This window comes from Barbatula barbatula, assembly GCF_947034865.1.
Source record: "Barbatula barbatula genome assembly, chromosome: 17".
In the NCBI taxonomy this organism is placed as follows: domain Eukaryota; kingdom Metazoa; phylum Chordata; class Actinopteri; order Cypriniformes; family Nemacheilidae; genus Barbatula; species Barbatula barbatula.
This window is the reverse complement of record NC_136780.1, coordinates 9,549,435-9,567,687: the sequence shown is the minus strand read 5'-3', so window position 1 is coordinate 9,567,687 and position 18,253 is coordinate 9,549,435. Positions and strand designations below refer to the sequence as shown.

The 18,253-nt window shown below is 38.5% G+C and overlaps 1 protein-coding gene across 2 annotated transcripts in view; it reads left to right on the top strand.

The window, feature by feature from the left end:
• The window catches only part of pax7b (paired box 7b), a gene marked incomplete at its 5' end in the record, with an annotated part of 42,327 nt that overhangs the window by 2,962 nt on the left and 21,112 nt on the right, over positions 1-18,253 (top strand). For both annotated transcript variants that reach the window (XM_079479111.1, XM_079479110.1), the window contains one exon: positions 14,146-14,342. In XM_079479111.1, the coding sequence (XP_079335237.1) occupies positions 14,146-14,342 (197 nt within the window). The remainder of the gene's footprint in view (positions 1-14,145; positions 14,343-18,253) is intronic.

Here is an 18,253-nt window from a genome sequence, read left to right as displayed (position 1 = left end):
CAATAACGAGAAGCTGCAGTTTCATGTTGCACTGTGACTTCTCTTTACCTTGTGATTGTAGCCTATTATCTCTCTGGAACATTTGAGCACAATTTGCTTGTGTTTAAAAATGTTTCTAAAATTGGCATTGTCTAAACCCAATTTGTGTGTGTGTGTGTGTGCGTGCGTGCGCGCCTAAACGCAGCGGACTCATTACATGGACTAGCGTTGAGCGCAGAAAGAGTCGCTGCTATTGGATTACGGATATACGAACTGACAATCCACGATTGGAAATTTCATCCACTGCCTTAGATTTGTTTCAAACACTGAGTGTATTAGGAACATGAAAGCATATAACTGATGCATGTATTTTGGCCAAGAACCACGAACAACCATCTGGACGTGCGTAAATATCAGTAATGTTTACCTAGCCTACATCTCAAGTCTGCAAGTTCATTCCACATTTGTCTTACAATTTGTCGAATGTCTTTCCACTCTGTCATGCCAACGAGATGGAGCTAAAATGCAATCTTTTTAGGACGTTTCTCGGTGCTTGTTTCACTGATCACCCGACTGGTATTTAACAATGTTAAGACTTATTAGAGTTTGTAATGAAAACGTGTCTTTTTAACAAGCGCCTGTGTTGGAGACGGGTGTAATAGCTCACAGGCATGGTAAGAAACTTATTTATCCCCAATCAACTCTCACTCGCTGAGTTTCAAGCACCACGTTATTTTGAAGGGCTTTAAAGCAGATTAAATTGAGCCGTTTCTTTCTCTTCTCTTTCATCTTTAAACGGCCCTGGCTGGTTAGCCGTCGGCGCAAATTTATGAGATTTTACGTTTTGCACACACTTGTTAGGGATTCATATATTTATTTGATAATATTGTTTCGACAGTTGATTCGACGCGCAAACTGTAATGGAAAAGGAATAAGACTCCAAGCACACTATTTGAACAAATGGAGCATTTTTTTTGTATTACAGGGAGGAATAAACTGCTGAACAAAACCCTTACTAATGTTTGTTCATAATCATGAAGGTTTAAAACACGGGCTATTTTTAAATGAGCTGAAATATAGGGTTTGTTCCCAAAGCGTAGGCTACCTTAGATGATGCATTTAAGGATTTTTTTCTCTCTCCCTGTGCTGATGTTGTTATGCTTTTCTTTGCCTTTTTCTGGAATATGCTAAACTCTTGGACCACACGTGCTTTACTCAACCAATTTAAACGTCCCATTTAACCAAAGGCGAAAATATTTGTTCTCTTAAAAGCATTTACTGATTCTGAAAGAAAAACATATGGTGCGTTTTTTTAACAAACTATTGGGTAACAACATTTCATTTTGCCATTTTCAACCCAACAGCTTTGTACATATTTTACCCAAAGATGGGTCCAAAACAACCCAGATTTTTATTTGACATCAGTTTACTAAACCAAAGGGCGTTTAATAAACTATGTTGATGATTTGTCAACGTTTTTTTAGGTTGGCACTAACCAATTAACATGTTAAGTGACCATGCTGAAAGTGTGAAAGGAACATATTCAGTCATGGCAGCCACAATATTTAGAAAATCATAAAAACGGGACACATCGAAGGAAATCGAATAAATGAAAACCTAATTTCGCATCGTGCCATTGGCAGCAATGAACGCATTTTAATGAACACATGCAGTTTCCAGAAGGCTGCAGAAGAAAGAATTAAACGTGGGCAGTTTCCGTATATTTTGAAGAGAAACTGAAGTTATTTCAGACACAGTGAAATAAGTCTCGTTTGAAGAAAGGGGACCACGGGATGAGTCCGGAGACCACTTCAAACAAATCCATCTGGAATGGAGAGAGAGAGATTTAGTGAAAGTATGAGGAAGTTATTTAGCTATTAATATTTTTTCCTCGGGCATCGAGAGTCACTCCATCTCCACTTTCTTGCAGCTATTTGGCTGGGCTGAAATTGAGGGAGACCCAAATGTTGGGAAGAGATAACACAATCATCACAGCCGCGGTCCTGCGCTCTGCATCAATGTATTAAACTCGGATTAACCTCCCCTTTCCCTTGCACTGCCACCCAACACATTTCGTTAGTATTTGGTGCAAAGTTTTTATAAAAAAGTCATATAAATGACATATTTTTATTATTTGTTATTATTATTATTTATTATTATTAGTAGTAGTTTCAGTCTGCCCTCAACAGATTGCTGGGGGTATGATGGACAGTAACAATGATGTAAAGTAATGGAACATCTCGTTGGAGGTCATCATAATCATCATTAGTTTTTACTCTGTGTGAACTATGCCAATCCGAGATCATGACCTTGTGAAACATTTGCACTGTAACTGAATTACATGCTAGTTAACTTTGTCGTGTAAATTGTTTTCCAAACGTTCGCTCAAGATAAATGTTATACAAATCTAGGCCTGCACTCAATCTGGATGTTACTCTCTTGGATCCGCTTTGGTTAAAGGATGGAAAAGCTCCCTAATTCCTAATGGATGATCAATATTTTATTATATAGCCTATAATATAATCAAAAGTTATTGGATATAATGGTATAAAACGTAGCTTATAATTACAACAAAACAACAAAAACATTATACCTTAATGATAATAAAAACGAATGGACAATGTGTCGGAGCATGTCATTACAAATTACAGTTAATCAAGAAATCACAATTCACGAGTGACATTGAAATTGCGTAGTCTAAAGATTGCGCATGTCCTCTTGCACAGAATGTTAATATGCAATTATTTTCAACAGCTTTGCTGACCTGTTAACTTGGGGCAGATCCTATGCTATATGAAGGGGATTTTCTTGTGTGTTTCAGATGTTTAAGGGAAAGAGGAAAGAAAAAAGTAGGTTCAGAAAAGTAGAGGCGTCTGGAGGAAATTGAGAGGCTTATAGTCTTTGATCCTAGGGTGCTTTTTCTTATCAGAAACATTTGTGGTGACACCACGACAATGGGAGTTCATCATATTACAGACTGGCAGTGCTGCTTTCAAGACTGCCTGTCTATTAATTAAAGTATGGCCATGCGGGACTAGGACTATCTCCGGCGTGCACATATTGCTATGTGAATGGCTCTTTCGAAGGTGTCTATCTCCCATTTTGGCCTGTAGTAAAATGCTCAAAATACTATTAACATATTCGTATTTAAGCGCGTAGTTTGAAAAATCCACTTTGATATCCCGTTTTTCTTTGTCCAAAATATAAAGGCCCCCTAAAGGTTTGTAAACAAGCCCTACCAAATTTACGATATTTCGTGTAAATTGAACAATTAGGTGGTCAAAAATACATGTCATTTGAAGAGATGGGCACTGTGTTGTAGGGCGGGGGCATCCTGTTGGACCAAAAGAACAAAACGAGCAAACGACTAGGGAAAACTCCCGCTGACACTATTAAAAGTATTGCCTCCGGGCTTCCTATATGATGTCACAAAAGTGTTTTTGATGCCCTGGCCATCTCTTTAGTGCTGAACGCTGTCCCTAAAGTTGAATGTCCACGGAACTCTTGGTGACCCCAAATGAAGGCTTGGATCTGTATTATTATATATATCCTAAATATACTTTTTCAATTTAAAAACAACATTATGCAAGTTTTAGTAATATTACGTACATTTTATTTCTAAATAGATGCGTATGAGTTCGAACTGACCAATTCAATTATCCAATGAAGTAAAATTTTATCCAACAAAATGTATCATAATTTCATAACCACAAATACCGAATAAACAACCAAAAATTATATTAAATGTTTTATATATTCAACTCAACGTAAGTGCAGTTTAAGGAAACAAACAAACAAACAAACCTTCAACATAATACTTGACTTGTTGATTTTGATCTTATTGTTCGTATCGCTTTCAAACCAGCTTTAATGGCCTCTTTGGGAATACAAATATATGAAAAGAGGAGTTACCAAAGTGGAGGGGGGGGGGGTGAATTTGGGGAATTGCTGCCCACTCCTTTACCATGGAGTGTTCAGTAGCCATTCCTTAATCCTGCTTTCATTTTTGCCGACAAATGCCAAGAATCCTGTCTGGAGACCCAATGGGATACTGATCAGCTAACAAAAGGGAATCCATCCACAAAGCAGGAGTTCCAATCGTGGTTCAGGGAACTCATAACAGACCAAAGGAAAAGGAACCTTTTGCTCATCTAACGTTTTGAACATAAATGTCGAAACATATAGGCACACATATGCGTTTGTGCAATTGAGAACCTGCCTGGGCTGTGGAATAGCCACACAGCAGGTTTTCGTGTACATGAAAATAAATAACTCCAGTGTCACTTTGCCCCCCCAAAAATTTGTCCAGGCCCAGATTCTGTCACTTTAAGTAATCTAAAGAAATCTTATCATAACATTTAGACTGAAATGTGTATTTAATATAGGTTACAAATTATTATAAAACATCGCTTTGAACTTCAATTCATTTCTCTTGTTTTTTATGTTTTTTTAACGAAATGTAAAAAAATGTCTTAACAGACTTGCAGCAAGCAGTTCATATATATTTTTTAAATTCAATTCTATTGTTTTTTATTGTTGTTTTATTATTTTTTAAGGAATGGTAAAAATATTTTACAGGCTTGCAGCAAGCAGTCAAACCTTTCTTTGCCACATGTGTAAAGTAGTTACTTGATTTCAAGCAACAAAAATCCCATCAAGACTTGCCCATTCATTTTCATTTATCTCATTAATAATTGTAAGAACAAGTCCACCACGTGGTGTTGGGGAGATTTGAGGGAGTCTAAAATGTGTTTCAGGTGTACCTTTATCAGTTTTATTTAAAAAGTCAAGTCCTCCATTCTTGCGTGAATTAACTTTTGTTCCTTTAGGGGTTCCTTTTTTGTTTGACTAAAAATTATTCTGTTGTCCGACAGCCCTCTTTCCTGATTTAAAGACAGTCACTTCTAAAGAGAGAAAGAAAAGGGAAAAGGGAACCGTCTGTTATTTTGTGTCTTTGGCCTCTCTGCGTCGGCTATTCAGGCAAGTTGATGAACTCTTCCAAAAGTTTATTAAGAGGAGCAAAACAATGGAGTCTAAAGGCTTTAGGCAGCCCAAAGAGACAGTTTATAAACTAGCTGCTATTGTCCCTCAAAGGCAGATGCATGAATACCTTTGAATGTGCTCTCTCAAACTGACACGATCAAGCTAGACAACAGCATGTTAAAAGGAACGGCCTTTCTTTTGGCTGCACAGATTTGTATTTTCTGCATTAATGTACATCTGCGGTGGGAGGGGTCCAAGCTGGACAGGCTCAGTCCCACTCAATACACGAACCCACAGCCTTTTAGGCTGTTTGAAGTAAAGTCCTATGTTCTGCACGCCCTCGGTGGGTTGCAGGTGTCACAAGGCTGCGAGAATATATGGTAATCTAAGCGCGAAAGAAAAGAGTCACCCTCCTTTTGACATTTTAAACTGAGCATTTTCCAAGTGAATGACTTGAAATTGCCTGTTTGTAGGGTTTGTCTTAATGTGGCAATAGGATTTACAGGGCTTCCATGGAAAGGTTAACATTTTTCAAAAATGTGGACAAGAGATATTTTTTTATATCGTTTTATAATTTTTTCATTACACATTTTATCAAACACTGCATGGATAAAAAAATATATATTTAAAATCAAATTCAATGACGTTTATATTCAAATGCCCGAACCATGCTTGTTAAAAATACAAAATTCCGTGCAATTATTTAATAATTTTTTGCATTTAGCACTCTTCTGTGATTTTTAATCTTCATTTATTTTAAGTTATAATTTTAATTTAAAGGTAGATATGTTTCATCATAACATTGAGCTATACAGTAAAAAGTGTTACGAACTGTACCAAGTAACAAGATGAAACAAAGAGCAGCTAAAGTATTTACTGGTGAGGAGGTGATTTGCAAACAAAGAAGGAACCAGAATACCAGAAGGTTGTTGCAGTTTGTTTGCCTTCCTGGGGTTATTTACAAGTACGCCTAATAACTTGGCCAGTTTTGTATTCATGTCTAAAATAAGTTTATTGTTAAGGACAGGATAAGAAAGGTCAGTGCACACATCGCTTTAATTTTGGCAGAAAAAGTCTAAATTACCTCTCACCCACAGTGAAGACTTTGTTTAAAAATGATTATAACCAATTTAGTTTTGGCTGAAAGTGTTGTTATCACCCTCATGTCATTAAAAACTTGTATAAGACTCTTTCATCTGTGAAACACAAATTAAGATCTTTTAAGAAATATTGGTTGTGTTCATACAATGGCACCCATTGACTTGCAATGTTTTTTGGTTACGGGCATTCTTCAAAGAAAGTCATACAGGTTTGGAATGACATGAGGGCTCAGTGTATGATGAAGTAATTGAACTATCCCTTCAAATTTGTTGATGTATTAGTGAGAGCTCGTCTAACTCAAATCGCATCACTACTGAACATATGAATGAACTGTGCTAAATTGGCAGTTGGCTAAAAATGTCTAAAAGTAAAACAATTATAGAAATCTCATGATGGAGCTTAGATTTTAATTCTGTAAAGACCCTAACTGCTTATAAATAGCATATTGCAAAATAAACCCTACGAATTGATGTACCTCACAGAAGTTAAGACCAATTTAGATGACAATAAAAGCATAGCCCATGTAATAGGTAACAGTAATTAAGTGGCGAGGGAAATTGTACCGCATCGGTCCTATAATTAGTGCCAAACAACATGGGCCAAAAGCTTAGAAATCACCATCAGCCCACGCTACTTATGGCCATAAAATTTCCCATTTTATGCTCCTCAGCGGCCTCACCCCAAGATTCTTCATTAGCTTTATTTATATGTGTATTTTGCACTCGCACAAAGACAATAAACATGTTCCTAGAGTGTTGCAAATCAGAAATTTGCTCAGATTTTTTCCACCAACTTAAGTGGTGAATGTGGCGGGCAGTGTGAGAGCTGAAGAGGGGCCAGGCAGCTGTGAAGGAGTCTGCCGGCGTCCCTCTCCCCACACAGGCATCAAACAGGGCACTTGTCGTACATTTTTAACTAATGGGCTTATTTATGCGGCCTTTGTTGCATTCTCTTCAGGCAACACTTTTTCACACTGACTTTTTTCCTATTTCCCTCCAGTATACAAAAGCACTGCCGACTGTTTTTTCTTTATTTTTTGGGGATCTGTTGATATGAGATTTGTCATTAAAAACAGCCGAACTGGACTAGTTTTTTGTTCTGGTCTCAGCGCTCGGTTATCACGGACCCCATTAAACTGTTTACAGCATCTAATTTATGTTAAAGGGTTACTTCTTATACTAGGCCACATTTTGACAGACTTCTGAAGAACGGCTTACCCATTCCTTAAGAAGCACTGTATGGATTCACATCAAATCACTTTTTCTTCATCTTTGATTATTTATCCGCGCAATGCTTCATTCTTTTTTTAAAAATAAGATTATGCCTTTTGCTATTATTTATTTATTTTCTCTTTCGGCGATTGTATTTAAGCCTTAGGCTGTCCACTTATATTAAGATTTATTTCCCATAAGCTAAATCAGTGGTAAAACTGACACGCAGCCTTTTTTTGTTTATGCAACTTTTATCTCAAAACGAGACACAGTGCCCAAAGCGGATAAAAGCTTTGCATTTAGAAAAATGGTAGTTTGCCAAGACACAAAGTCATGATAACGCAAACATCCTTGTGAGGATGGAATTTAGTTCAGCCGCAATCTTACTCTCTGTATTTACAGTAAGGCCTCACATGAAGTACCGTAAAGTTCCCCAGAAATGTACTTGCTATTCAGAACTTTGCTAGTTCTTTTTGCATTAATGGTTGACATATGCTTGCATCTGCCATGTCCCTGTATTGTGTTTGTTAAAGATACTGTGTGTAATATTTTGGAGGATCTATTGACAAAAATGCAATATACATAATTATGTCTTCAAAGGTGTATAGAGACCTTAAATAATGAAGCGTTATGTTTTTAGTACCTTAGAATGAGCTATTTCTATCTACATACACAGTGGGTCCCCTTGCATGGAATTTACCATGTTGTTTCTACAGTAGCCCTAAAAGGATAAACTGCTCAATAGAGTGTTTCATAAAAACGTTATCTTCTCCGGCAAAAACGTGAGAGAGCCTGTGAGAGCCGCCTTAATGCTTTGAATTGCTCTTTTAACTAGACACAATGACATTTTATCAAAAGTAGAGCCGTCTGTGTCTAACACGTCTGACTGAAATTTGCTGAAGGTTGAAGTATGTTCATGCCTCTTGGTGTTCTCTGACACACACATTAAAGTTTAATAAGCTATCGGCATGCTAGTTTAAGCGGCTGATTTTGCCGTCTTTCTCACCTTTTAGATGTTTGATTAAGTTCCACGGTTCCGATTGCTTTTGACCTTAATTAACAAGATCTCAACTCCAGGTAATGAAAACTCAACGTTGAAAAAGAAAATAACGTAACCGGATGAAAATGGACACCTGGTATTCAGTTTCTCACAGCTCGAATCAGAATTAGAACTCCATTCAGCTTCTGTTGACCAAGTCAGCACTTTCTTTCAAACTGATTCAAATGATTTTTCCCCTTACTGCCTAAAGATATTTTAAGAACCATTTCAGATTCATTCCAGAATAGCGAAAAAGTGGAATTCAGCTAATGCAGCAGAACAGATGTGACATTCACATTCATGTTTCAATCTGATAACTTCAGCAAAATTCAATTTATTTCGCGGAATTGCCCCTTAAGTATATTTACTATCAAAACACATTATATGTTCATATTTTCCCCTGTTGTTTAGCCTTATATCAAAAGATTCATTATCAAAACTCTTTAAGTTTCCACATTCCTGAACATTCCAAACATAAGAGACACAAGCCATCCTTAGCTCCCTGTCTCTCTCAGGGCAGCTACCCCCTCCTGCCCTTAAATGGATTCATATTCAGGCAGCATTTTCCACTGGCGCTTGGGCACAGAGAGTCAATATGTCAGCATTTATTGATGCCCCACAGAGCTGCACAGGGTTGTCAGGCCTCTTTTCAGGCTTAAATGGCCCCCTAAGGTGTGTCTTCTATGGGGCCTGAAAGGGCATGGAGGCCCCTGAGTCTCTCTGTTGTTTAAGGTGAGCACACTCTCACACAGACACGGCGGACAAAAAGCCCTCTGAGCCTTCATGCACATGATGAGATGTACAAAAGAACATCGCCCATCACTTCTCCCTCACATCTTCTCGCTTTTTTTCTCAAATGTTTTTCAATGCTGCAAAAAAGAAAGGAGGGCTAATTGTTTGTTGTGGGAGCCAAAATTATGAAGCGTTCCCTCCGTTTTTACTTAATCTGTCTCTGTTTGCAACCGTTGCCGCTTCTTTCAGAGACGCCGTTCTTTATTCAGTGAATGATAAAAACCAAGGTTGAGTGGAAAGTGAATAAGAATGAAGCTTGTGTGTGCACAGGTCTGTTGGGTTTAGATGTTATGTGATGGTGTTTGTGTTAATAAAAATAAATACAAATTAGAGATGCACCGATATATCGGCCAATGGTGTCGGTCAATAAAAGCAATAATCACACTATCGGCTGCTATCGGTTCAATATTAATAGTCATTCGCTATATGAATAAATAACATTCAGAAAGTTAAAAAATATTAATTACATTTTCATAATCGGAATCGAAAGATATCACTATGAATAATCGGCTATCGCATCAGTGGAGATATTTAGTTTCGATGCGTCTTTAATAAACATTAAATGTTAAATAGAGAATTGACTTCAAGTTAAGCATAGCAGGTCGGTAAAAAGGTAACACACAATATCGTCACTGTTTTTTAGAAACCTTGTATGTCCAAATTCGCTGTTTTTAAGGAAAGGAGAAAACATCATACTTTTTAAGTAAACAAGCACCTTTTAATAACTTTTATTGGTTAGATGTTTGCCAAACCCATTGACAAACATAAAGGGTGACTTATAATAAAACAATAAAAAATGAAACTATAGAGAGTTTGAGGTTTCAAAGGGCAGCAGCGATACGTAGTTGCTTTGCATTATGAAGGAAATAATGGCAAGAGAGACAGCTCTGAAACCACAGAGGTGGTACATAAGCAGGCGAATGTGTAAAATATTAGAGTAAAATGATATATACATTATTTTGTCATGAGACCAGAGATTGTTAACGTCTGTGAATTTGTTCATAGCTTGAATAAACTATTTAGCAAAACTAGTAGTACGCACTAATAGCTCTGTATTATTTATTATTAAAAATTATATTGGTTTTAGCAATCTGAGAATAAAGGTATAATTTAAAAACAAATAGGACACTCTGCTATAACGCTTTAATTAAATGAATCAAGTTGATCATTTTGTTCCTTGACTACACATCTTATTGAGGCTAAATGGATGAAAGTTTTATTTAACTGTTCTTGTGTCAGACTGTCAAAAAATGAAGCACCCAATTGTATGCCTCCTCCAATACTCTACTCGGGTATAATGTTGTTTTGAGAGCCAGTTCTGATGAAGACAAATGCGTAAATGTTTTCTACAATGCTAAGCTTGGTGGAATGTGCAGCTGTGGAGGGCCACTTTACCCCAGGCCTGTTCGCTCTTTATACAGATTGTGACAGGAAAGGTTAGCGAGAGAGGGAACAAGAAAGAGAGAACGGCGAAAAAATGCAACAGAGGGGGAAGAAGGTCTGAGTGTGGCCGTGATGATGAATATCCCATCTGCTCACTGGATCATCAGTGATGGAAGTGGTCTGGGGGATCTTATGTTGAGAGAAGATCTTATGTAGGGTGGTCATGACTTCTCTGTGGCCTTAGTCACTCCTCACCCGTAGTGTTTAATCACTGTCCAGCATGTAGAGTTTTACCCTCATGCTGTCAACTCGAGATCAGTCAGGTTGGCTGTATAGAGTGAATCGGTTCAGATTGTTGGCTACTTTTTTGGTTTCAGTTTAACCCAACGGCTTTCGATTCAATTCATATTTTAGATACATTAGAACAAATCTCACTTGTTTAACTGACTTTGAAGTGTAAGTGCTACAGTACAAATCAGGTTGAACCCATGGGGCGCAGTTACTGTCAATAACTGATTGGATGCGGGGAGACGATTTTAAGTTTGGATGACTGTCGGATTTGTGTATGCATAACTTGTCGAAGCTTGTGAGAAAGAAAACACTCATTTACTGTCAGATTATGTAGTTCGATTATGAAATGATGTCAGTGTTTGCATCCTTTTCCTTTTGTCGGAAACATCAAACTGAACAATCGCACGATCCCTGGAGAAACATTAATAGAGGAATAATGTATTCACAGGAAATCTTTAGCTCACTTTTTTTATCAACATCCCTTGATCATTTTATATATTTGAGTGTCCTCTTATTGTAATTGAAATTCTGATTTGAGTTTCGGAGATGAGCTCTCATTATTTTAAAACATTTAAAATAATAAGTTTCGATTCCTTCACCTTTATTCAAAAGATCGCATACTCGCTGCTGTCTGCTCTGGGTTATCTCAGACAAAATATGTCTTACTTGATAATGTTTATGCCGCAGCACATTTGACACGTCTGGATACTCGCCATGGTCGCGTTCGTATGATGCGACTCAGCATGTCAATCGTGGGATCTCATAGAGACAAAGATGAGGTCCAGGTTTAGACACGTATCTTCGCCAGCGTCTGTTTCATTTCCATAATCCTGTCTCCATTATGCTGACCTTTAGTAGGAGAGTGCTGTCAAACTTATTCAGTATTTTTCTGTCTGCGCTGAGGAGCAGCTTGTGGGTTGTAATTGTTGTGACGTGGGCAGAATGGGATGTGGCAGAATACATACTCATCAGTCATGCGGCCGCATCTGTGTCGCGACTCGAACCTGTCAAATTGTGTTTTTTTGTAAATTTGTTCTCCTGATTTAGTTTTTTTCTGTTTGAAAGAAAAACATGGGCAATGTGAGAAGGCCAAGCAGAATCTGCCTTTTAAATCTAGTAGCATGTTGAGGATAGCAAATAAATTCCATGCGGTCTCTGAAATGAAAGTGATGCTCCGGTCTCAAGTGTCTTCATGGCAAGTCAAAAGCAAATCACTTTGTCCCGATCTCTTCAAAATCAGGATTTAAAGATGAGTTCCAATATATATGTATACTTGAGGTTTCTGCCACAGTGTTGTGGCGGAGGGAGAGTTTCGGCCAAAAGAAATAGCAAAGGAATTGATTTAATTAATGCGGCCTCATGTCCTACGGCCACATGTAATCCGTTGAGAATTCCTGAGCGTGAGCACTGGGAAACAAAAAGACATCAACCAGAGGACTCCTCAAGTGCTCTGTAATGGGAACCTCTCAGTAATCCCCTAATTCCTTGTTTAATTAAAAGACAGAGCTGGCCTGTAGTCTGGGACCCTTTAATAGCTCTTTCGTTGTTTTGTTTCTGTTTGGTGGTTGCTTTTGGAGCTTTATGTCCAGCCTTTGTTCAGGCAAACAAAAACATGTAAACAAACACTGTAGAGACAAGCAGACGCACACTTGGTAGTCTGGTGTTGACTTTGTTTGGATTTAGTATTGTGATCAAGCCAATGTCAGGTACCTGAAGAACATTTTATTAACACTTAAGGCGACAGTTCACCCAAAAATAAAAATTCTGTCATCATTTACTCTAGTTGTTTTTGCGTTTTCTTTTTTGTTGTTGACCAAGAGCTGTTAGGTTACAAGTATTCTTCCAAATATCTTTCTCTGTGTTCATCAGAACAAAGAAATGTATGCAGATTTGGAACAACTTGGGTAAACTGTTCCTTTAAATGACCTTAAAAATTATATGTATAAAAAAGACATTTATTGAAAATATAATTTTTAATTGATTTACAAATGAAGGTTACACTCAATCATATTCATAAATGTATTACCTTGTATTACCTCTCAAATCCCTCTTATATTTCACCTGACTTGAAAAAACTGTTCTTTAGTGTACACCTCTTCGATGGAGAAACAAGGTGTTTAGGATGTGCAATTCTGAAGATGAGCTCAGCTCTCATTCTTATGCTTCTCATGCCTTGGGCTTGTTACTCTAGAACTGTGTCAGGCATTGAAGAAGGGTTAACTGAATGAGCAGGAAATGTCACATGCGGTCAGATCCATCATCTACCTTTCAGATTAATTAAATGGTATCACTTGGAACAATCATTCTCCTTGCGGCTTATGGACAGATAGCTCTTTTAAACCCACGACTAGGCCTGAACTCTTCTGTTGCTATTACTGTCCGTAACATTGACGCTATGAGTGATAAAATAATTATGATTCTTAAAGAAAAGGTGTACAGGGTTCTGGATTTAGCCCACGGCAGCGTATACGATACAGTGCTTCTGCCATGGCAGCCATCAAGTCCATACCGGCAAATAAGAAGTCAGGGTTCAGCCCCCATTACTAATGTACAATTGTTTCAATTTAGAGGGAAGTCATGGCTTGGATTAGGGCCAGTGTCTGTGGAGCTAGACCCCCATCACCGCTGAAGAGATTTATGCGTCGTATTTAAGTGGAAATAACTAACTAAAATCTAATGATAAAAAGGGTTGTGAATAAAAAGGGAGGAAGGTAGATCTTTTTAAACCTAAGTTATTTGATGCTTTAACAGGAAAATGTCAATGCTTTTTGCAAGTATTTGCATTCACCTGTATTAAGACTTTTTTATTAGCATAGCAAAAATAAGCTCTGTGCCATTTCTATGCCACCCATAGTCACAGACGTCTGGTTTGCATGAGATCAGATGGGAACCTATTCATTCTTCCTCCGCTATCCAACTATCCAGTAAACAGCAATGCAATAGTTATTTGCACTTGACTGCATTCGACAGATAATCCACCGTGGGTGTTTTAAGTATCCTGCAAATGCCATTTAATGAAATAAACACATGCAGTATATTGGAAGTGCCAGTTTTAATTCTGGGGAATGCTGGTACATGGAACGCTAAGGTGGTCTGTAGAGATTAACTCTTATTTGGCCTCAGGGCCAGTTAGGATGTGCCGATGTGGGATTGTATTCAGAGCCTCGCTTATATAAATAGCTGTGCATTGAAATAATGTTTGCTTAAAAGCCACATGAATACACATCATCTCAACTCACTGGCACCCGCTCACTCCGAAACAACAAAATGCCTTAAATGAAAGTGTTTGTGAGCAGGGTGCATTCTGATAAGCTCATCTTTTAGTTGCGCGAACAGCACACTTATTTTTGTTGTCCTCTGCGGCAGGTCGAATGGATGATGGCTCGGATATAGAGTCAGAACCAGATCTGCCCCTGAAAAGGAAACAGAGGCGAAGTCGGACGACCTTCACAGCCGAGCAGCTGGAAGAGCTGGAAAAGGCTTTCGAGAGGACACATTACCCGGACATTTACACCCGAGAGGAACTAGCCCAGAGAACCAAGCTCACCGAGGCCAGAGTGCAGGTAGGACGCTACGCAGCAATGCTCCCTGCAATGCACATGGTTTGGATGTGATGCAAATTGCATCAAGAGTCATTGCCGTCATTATTCTTTAAAATGGTTCCTGTATGCAGGTTATTGGGGATGTCAAAGGTTTGTAAGACTGATGATCTTAGTTTGTAGAAGGGACCTAGATGCTATTTCACAATGAGCGCTCAGTCGGAGTTCAGCTTAGAGGTCTATAGAGCTCTGATATGTCACTAAAACCATTGGACTGAGGTCCTCTGATTGATGATGCGTGTAACAATGCGACCGCTCATTTTAAAGAGAGCAAGAGAACAGCACAGTAGGCCCCTTCCTGTCAGCTGTGTCCTAGTGGATGCCCATGAAGACAGAAACACGATCATGTGGCCTACATGGCACTTCTTCTGTTAACACGCATTTGAATAGAAAATGATACCTCTAAATCACTGCTAATCTTCGTTTATTCTAAATACAATAATTTAATTGGTCTAAACTAACACAAATATTGTAGTACTGTGTGTGCTGCCTCAACTGGACTCTGGTCCTGACAGCTCTTCAACCATGTGGATATTTGAAACAATGAGGAGGGAAAATACAGTAGAGTTATGGCAGCAGCTGTTGGGAGCAGAGGGAGGGGGATAAAAAGATCGAGAGCACATTCCTGGTGGATTTCTCACTTCAGCTTTTGGCCGAGATCTTTTCTTCCCACCACATTCAAGCCCACCACGGCTTCTCGTAAAATTTGCGGTATACTAAGAGCATCCCACACTCACTCACGGAAATCCGTCTTCACCAGTAACGTTTATCAATAAAAAAAACACTGTTGGGCTTGTGGACACTGATGTTGTAATGTATTGTCAATTATAGGGCAATCCTGTAAAACCAATCTGTGTTAGTTGTTTAGTTTTGTGATAAGGTAAATCATATTTAAAATAAATAGCCACTCTATAAAGCGTGAAAAAAATGAAGAGACTATTTCAAAATTATGTTCCTTTTTTGTAGATATGTATTTAGATACCATTTTTCTGTGAAACAACATTTCTTCAAAATTTCAAATAAAAACGTTTTCCTGATATTTTTTTTGCAGTACACGAAAACCTGGCAAACAGGTCAAATTAACAGAAGAGATGCTTTGTATTTTTCAGGCCTCAAATACTGCAAAGAAAACATTTCATATTTACTTCTAAGCGATACACAAGTAATATTCATACGTGTATTTAGGATAAGTTAAAAAAAAATTATTTGATAACCTCACGTGATTTTTACACAGTTTTCATGTGTCTTGTCATGCTGTCAGACTTTCAAATTGCTGTTGGATGACTTTGTCACTCCCGAGGTTTGAGTTAGTTGAAATTCAACAGACACTGGACAGGAATGGCCATAATACATCTAGAAATTATGATTAAGTCAAAATTTGGAATGGTGCCCTCATTTTTTCAGTAGTTTTATGTCAGATGGTATGATTTCATGATTGAAAGGTAGCTGTATCATTTTCGCTAAAAGAAGCGGCAGATCTTTTTTTTGACGTTTAACAAGTATTTTCAGTTTTTTATGACAACTTTTACATTTAGCTGGAAAACGTCAAACGATGCTGGTGCTCAAATTTTGATGATTGATGTAAAACTTTACCCAATGGCTCCATTTAGAAATAGTTGGCTCACAGTGGCCTTGTGAAATGCTTTTTAGTAATGAAAATTTCTCTCTTATTGCCAGTGTCAGAGACCCTGCTGACTCTTCTGCCATGTCAGTGATTTGGTCCCTGAGCTGTAAGCGGCCCCATGGGACATTTGGCGCTTTTGTGTGTTTATGGCAACAGATGCTAATTAGACAAGTGAATAAACATTACTGAAAAGTGACATCAGTTCTGAAGGGGCCTTTAGCCAGACAAGTGTGTGTCGGGACTGAATTATTGTTTGAAAAAATTAAGATTTAACAACACGTAAATTAAAATGTACTTTCCTGCCAAACATTCTGGATTGGACAAGAGAACACATTTCAAAGATCATACAAAATTAAGTCATAGTAAAAGTCATTCGAGACCTCAATGTCTTGGCTCGAGGACTTTGCTTTTTGTTTTCTCAGCGCTGCCACAACCCAGCAGTTGGTTGTTGAGAGGCCGAACAGATGAGAATTTTTTTTGCGTGTGTGTCAGCTCTATGGCTGGAGATGCCTCAGATGGATATGCCAGGGCTCTGGGATCATTGCTTTTTTGTAGGGGAAGGTGTTTGACCCTGTTGGCTTTTGGCAGACCCCGCGGCCCCAGTGTCAACCCACTTGAATGCAGCTGCACCGACACAGTATCCAGATGTATGAAAGAGAGAGAGAGAGAGAGAGAGAGAGAGAGAGAGAGAGGGAGAAAGTGAGAGAGGGAAGTCAGACATGGATCAGTGATGATGTCAAAGGCATTTTTTCACATTTATATTTGTGGTGCCTTAATAAGATCAGTGATCTGTCTTGAGCAAGTCACTGTGTGGTTATTTTTAACCACAGACACTTCACTTTTGCTTCCACTGTTTTACTGCCGTCTGTGACACTTCATGGGAAGTGATCCATATCTGAGTAAGCCCAGGGTTAAGTGGTTCCAGGTCTTACAGCACTGCTGCTGTGTTTTTGGTTCACTGCGCTTAGTAAAACTAGAGGAAGTCATGACCATAAGATGAATTAATGATGATTTGCAGTGAATTTCTTAAGCAGTGGCAGTTATGTCACTGAGTTAGTGGTGATGTGCTAAAATATCATGTTTGATGGTGTGACCACATGAAATGGAAAAGTAAGATCCCCTTTAAGTCTCCTAAGTTACCCAAAGACAACGCAATGGACAAAACTTTTTCCTTCTGGGTAGACTATGTGTCTTTTTGTATCAGGATGAACTAGTATTACTACTATGAACTAGTTTAAAATATTTTTTTATTCTTATGTAAACAATTGTCATCCACTAAACATGACCATCTGAAACCTGACTTATTTCATGCTGAGCAGTTCTGCTGTCAGATATTGAGTAACTAAGGACTGTTAGTCCTCCACATGTTCCACACAAGGAGACGTGAAGATGTCTCCACTTTCCCCCTCTAATCTAGCACCCTTTGATCCAATCTGGAAACAAGACTTCCAGGCCACAAGTGTCGGCCCACAGTTGACTGTTGTAAGTCGTATCACATGCGAACGGTCCTGGCAAAATCTGGAGCTAATAATTCTGTGCTATCTTGCACTCCTGTCCTTCTATAAAATAAGAGCTTTCAATAAACAGGGTAAGATATATATATATGAGCTTGTGTGTTTTATATTTATGGATACACAAATGTACATCTACATGGATGATTTTTTAAACAAAGAAGAGAGAGTGTGTGTTATCTATACCATAAACATCTGGGTGCAGTAAAAGTAGAATTCTGCAGATGTTCCTGCAGGGAGGCCCTGTTTTACAAAGTTTGGCCGCAGCGTTACCTTCAGGGGCCTCATCCTGACCCCGTCCAGTTCATCCTGTGCCACTGCCCATCCACGGTCCCTGTCCAGCAACCCTCAGCACAGTGCTGGCGATGTCGGCCTTTTTACGCCTCTCAACCACTGTTATGTTCTACTTTTTTGCTGTGAAATTCAATCACATCCAGGTTTTACCGCTCGTCTTCCTCACCAACGACCCTGTGGATGGCAATGGAAATTCAAGAAAGACGTATGACTGTCAACATCAGAGATACAGATGGGGAGAGGAACAGATAGGGTGGCCAGATGATTGATATCGGATGAGCACGCGAGATTCCGTCTTAGCTCGAATCTCTCAAGTGTGATTGTGAAATCAGATTTGTCTTACATTTACCACTTTCCTTCTGTCTTTCTCTCTCCCTGTATTGGGCATCACTGGGAGATTGAAAGTATATTGAATTTCTTGACTTCCATTCCCTCCAAACCGAACA